Source organism: Sinocyclocheilus rhinocerous, unplaced genomic scaffold (genome assembly GCF_001515625.1).
Source record: "Sinocyclocheilus rhinocerous isolate Xijiao unplaced genomic scaffold, SAMN03320098_v1.1 scaffold277, whole genome shotgun sequence".
Lineage (NCBI taxonomy): Eukaryota > Metazoa > Chordata > Actinopteri > Cypriniformes > Cyprinidae > Sinocyclocheilus > Sinocyclocheilus rhinocerous.
Genome location: NW_015662923.1, coordinates 491,788 through 497,268, shown reverse-complemented (window position 1 = coordinate 497,268; position 5,481 = coordinate 491,788). Strand labels below are relative to the sequence as shown.

Here is a 5,481-nt window from a genome sequence, read left to right as displayed (position 1 = left end):
GTCTGCCTTGGGAAAGCTAGCGTGTCTCTGACATAGTGATAACACTCATTACCAGGTCTCGTCCCATTCGTCGATCTTTGTGATATCACAAATCCCGGAAAATGTGCGTTGTAGTCCAAACGAGTCGTTCGTTGTAGTTTATGAAAAATTATTTCTGTTAAATAAAATATCTCCTTTTGAAGTGGACTTTGAGCTTTGTAACTTTGCAGATCTTTTTTATGCTCAAACAGCAACATTACAGACTAGCTAAAGTTGAAAAAGTGAAAAAGCATAATAGGACCCCTTTAACTTTTTTTTCTTCTTTTTGTTACATTATATGAAATGTTATATAAGATCACATTAAAACTGACTTGGATACTTTTTTTTACTATGCCTTCATCATTCAGATATTCTACTTTTCAAATTCCTTGTATAAGTAGATTATAGTTTTACTATAGTCCCAGTATCGGACCTTTAGTTGCCTAATATGAAAATCGATTATAAAAATGTATGATCATCTAAACAAAGACTAAAGTAAACATAAATCATTTCAATAATTGTTGTGTGAAAAAAATAAATAAATAAATAAAAAATATATATGTATATATATATATTTTAAATAAGTAGATTATAGTTTTACTATAGTCCCAGTATCGGACCTTTAGTTGCCTAATATGAAAATCGATTATAAAAATGTATGATCATCTAAACAAAGACTAAAGTAAACATAAATCATTTCAATAATTGTTGTGTGAAAAAAAAAAAAATAATAATAAAAAATATATATGTATATATATATATTTTAAAAATGACAGTTCCACCACACTGAATAATTTTGTCTCTGATAAAGTGATCAGTGAAGACAAACGAGGCAGCCATTTGATCATTGTCATTAAATTACAGGTTGCATGTTTTGAGACAAAGTGGAAATGGCTTTGTTGTGGGGTTTCAGAAATAATGAAAAAAGAAGAGTGGGAGAAAAAAAGTGCCCATAGTTGAAGACACAGATTAAGGCATGTTTGTACCAAAAAAAAAAAATAGTAATGCCTTAGATAATCATGATGCAATGCTAAATTCAGCACATTTAGTGACTGACTTGACTGGATTGCAGATTGAAACTGGACTCAGTCCAGATCCAGTGGTCTGCCTAACTGTTTATTGAATTCATCTTTTAGTGTTGGTGCAATTTAACAGCACAGTATGTACCAAAGTAACAAATGTGAGCTCAGAAATTGTTTAATGTTTGCCCTTGGTAATCTATCCAACCTGCTATTGTTTTAAGTGCAAACAGACATGGCAACAGGCTTGCAAAGGCCCTCAGAGCATGCAGATGGCTCAGGAAAGCAGACTGCATACTTCAGTGTGAATGAAAGCTCTAGACGGGCCACACCACCCCAGCAGGAGCACAACCGTCAGTATTATCATGTGGAAATCTGCCTTAAACTGCAGGCAGATTAAAACAATATGCGTTTAACCGTAAAACACATGTTCTGTCTGCCCTGACGATGTGGATCAGAGGGTACCATTGGCAAACTGTGCCACATCGTTTAGTTATTGAGATCACAGCAACCAGATAACACACACAAGACACACACACTTTATTGTAATTCCAGCTACAAAACATCAGAAAATCCTGAGATGGTCCTGTGCTTGTCACATTTTAGACACATCCATTTAGCTTCTGTCTGTTTAATCTCTGTTAGTTTATTGGCAAAAAAAAAAACTGCATTATAAAGAAGTACTCACTCAATGATGCTTTAATTATTAAGAGACTCAATGAAAAATAACAATTTTCCTGTGATTAGCTGCACCTTATTTTCTTCACTTGAGAGCTACACGTTTTTAACCTAGCCTTTTACAAGATAAAAAGCAATTAATGCTCAACGGCATGTGAAAAATTTTTCAAAACAATCGCTGTGGGCTTAGCTGTGAGGATTAATAAATATACATGGACATATGACAGTTACTATAATCTTACTACAAAAGTAGGTCAATAAAAAAAAAGGGGGGAAAGGACTTGCAACCTGATTCAGGCGCAGTTGGCATTTGTCTCTTGACACAACGCAGGCAAATGTTGGGATTTGAGTTTGGGGACGAAAAATAGACCAAAGGATTAAAGCTGAGCAGCATGTCATCAAGAGGGATATGGTCACATGAAGGCGATAAACCCTCTTTCTCTCTCTCCCAATGCTTCAAGTAACCAGTCAAAGTGACACTGTCTGGAAGAGCCCGGTCTCATGAAAATGCGTATAAATAGTACGCCAAATAAAAACAAAAACTCGTGGTATTGATACGCAAAAATGGACTTTGGCGTGCATATGATACGCATGTGTTTGGCGTGCATATAATACGCAGTTTTCGCGTGCATATGATACGAAATTTGTTGGCGTACATATGATACGCAGTTTTCGCGTACATATGATACGCATCTACCCCACAACCCTAAACCTACCCATCGCGTAGCATATACACGCCAAAGTCCATTTTTGCGTATCAATACCACGAGTTTTCGTTTTTATTTGGCGTACTATTTATACGCACTTTCATGAGATCGGGTTGGTCTGGAAATCCGCTTCTGCTCTCTTCTGTGTTTGTTTTGTGGAGGCACGGGTATTGTTTTTACAGGCAGCCATTTTGTTGACAAAGGAGGCAGTATTGTAGTCGAGGTCAGCTTATTCAAGTCCGAGACCAGTCCAAGTCAAAACCAGAAGAGGGTTAAGTGTGTGTTAAGACAGAGAACTGAGGAGGGTTAAATGATTCAGACAGTATAAATATGTTTTTCTGTGGGGTGAATGAAGTCTGGTTTCATATGAGGGTCACACGAACCTCCACAGCACACACAAAGTGTGCTCTAGTCCAGATACATAACAGACCAACTCTGAGTCCAAGGCATAGTCCAAATACTCCATGGCAAGACCGGGACCATGAAAATATGGTCTTGTACTTGGACTTTTCAACACTGAAAAGTCATGGGTTCCTTGGTGTTGAAGCAGACTAAATAATAGGAGAAATCCAGTATACATCACCAGAGAAAGTTTTACTAGAAGATCAAGTTACGATATTATGATTACAACTTAAGGTCCAAAAAAAAAAAAATCTTATTCAGGGATGAACCATTGATACATTTTCACTTTAAAAGTGTATGGAAAGTGTTTGGTGTGATTTATCTACCCATAATAACTTGTGGATCTCTCTTCAGGATCATGTGCAGTGTAGTTCATCACAAAGAATTAAGCTGAAATCAAGCTATAGATACCATTTCTTAACAGTCTCTGAGTTTTGAAAGGTTTATATGTTAACATTTCAAGTTTTCAAGGAATCTCTAAGAAAGTTTCTCCAAAGAGAAGATTATGCAGATTTTTTGATTGAACCTGAGCTTAAAAGTTGTGCTCTGTTTCCGTACTGGTCCAGTCTGGTCAGTGCTTGTTTGGCGCTGGTCTAGCTCAAGAACAAGTATAGACATGTTGTTCAGCTGCAAACAATGCTAGTCAGTCAGCATTATCTTTCTGGGAAAGCTGGGTGATCAAGGAAGTTTAGTGGGGACACCAGCACCCAGCACCCAGCATCCTGAACACAGCATATCCTGATGACCAGCAATGCTGGTCGATTCAACTTTACAATTAAACTTTGACATGAATCATCAGACTGTCTCTGTCAATTGAATTGACCAAAAGTGCTGTAAGCTAAGAAACCCAGCGAATCCTAAAAGCCTTACAAGTGTGCCTTAAAAGCCTTTTGTAAATGTAATAAGCCAGGCAGACCAGGCATTACTGAATAAATAAACTGATCATCCTCTGGTTCCAATCCTGAAAGGATGACAGGAAAGAGACAAAAAAAAAGAGACAGACTCTAACTCTCGGATAGAGATGTCTGATTTTGCTTGGCTTTAAGAAAATCCAGGTGGTAATTTTCCAGCCAGTAAGGAAGGAGGCCTGGATTTGCCTTCTGAGATGGCAAATGTCGGGAATCATAAAAGATTTCTAATCTCATATGGCAAAACTATCAGTCTTTAATTGCTTAGTGTGACATGTTCAACAATGGCCAATTATTTGCCCTTGTGATGAATTGCCTCTGATAAAACAGGGACAGACATGTTAGTTAAAATTTGTTTATACTATCTTGTCTATATAATATGCAATATTTAGCTCAGCTGGTAGAAAATGCTGCTCGTAACAACAAATGCATAGGCTAAATTCCCATGGAATGTTACCACAGAACTCTGCATACATTGAATGCAATGCATTTTGGATAAAGTCTTTTAAAAACATTAGACAAAACCTGCCAAATGCATAAAATATACAAAGTGATTTGGTAGGTTGTGGGTTTTATTCCCAGGAAACAAACTTATCAAAAGCCTCTGTGTTTACAAAATTCATAAATGTATCAAACAATTCTGAAAAAAAAAAATCCCACATGTACATAGATGATTTTAGTCTAAAGTTTCTCAGTCCATTAGCATGCTTTGCTTTTATCTGCAGCTTTTTAGATATGCCAGGCTCCTTGAGATTACCCTTGAGATTGACGTTTATTCTTTTATTTAAATCGGTTGGTCAAATTGAATTGAATAGAGAGATTTTTCAGGTGATTCATGTAAGCTTCACAATCTTAAAGGCTTGGTTTAAGGCTTTTTACAGTATGTGGTTATTTGGTTGAACTGTGCTGTTCTCCTCTTGCAATCAGTGTGCATTCATTTAAACAGGTTTATTCAGAAACAAAAATAGCTGTGGATGATTCACTTGGATAGCTATACGCACGAGTCTTCAGTGAGAGTAATTCTCTGTGTTCAGAAATCCACAAACCTCACAACCTCGTAAATCCACATGGTCCACATCGGACAGCTGGTTTAGTAACCTGCTTGGATTTATGGCCTCATCCAGAGTATGTGAGGAACGCTGTGGCATTCCGGACACTACAGCAATACTCTCGAAGTGATGGAGTGATTTGAAGTAATAATGTCAATAATAACATTATTAACATCAATAATGTCTGTTCCTCTCAGAAAATGGAACAGATTTTATAGACTTTTTTTCCACAGGATTTTTTATTTATTGATTTATTTTATTTTATTTTTTACAGCCATGCACAGGGACAGTCTTGATCCCTTGCATGAGCAACCAGTCTGTTTAAAGCTGGAAATGAAATGTTTGCATGACAGCCTCCATGCAAAGTCAAAAGTGTGTCTAACAGTTGAACTTTCTCTGTCTTCCCCTTTATGCCATCTTCTCAAAAGCTGTGAACAAAACCCCTGGTAAGTGAGTCTTAGGCTGTGAAAACTCATCACATACAGTTTACATTCAAATAAAGCTGAGATAAAGAGAATTAAAATAATGTTCTGTTCACTTAATAGTCACTTTTACACATGAAGCCATATAATTGCATAAAACAAGACTCCAAATACCTTGTGCACATACCCCATTTTTAAATCATAGTCCAAATAAGCATATGGTTAAGCGTTTAAATGTGGGTTTTCTCTACTAAGATATTTTCAGTAAACTGTTTCAA

The 5,481-nt window shown here is 36.6% G+C and overlaps 1 protein-coding gene across 1 annotated transcript in view; it reads left to right on the top strand.

The window, feature by feature from the left end:
* Positions 1 to 5,235, top strand: part of LOC107728341 (neurexin-3b-like) — a 17,444-nt gene extending 12,209 nt beyond the window's left edge. The window contains exon 3 of the mRNA XM_016538482.1: positions 5,210 to 5,235. Within this exon, the coding sequence (XP_016393968.1) occupies positions 5,210 to 5,235 (26 nt within the window). The remainder of the gene's footprint in view (positions 1 to 5,209) is intronic.
* Positions 5,236 to 5,481: the final 246 nt, after the last annotated feature.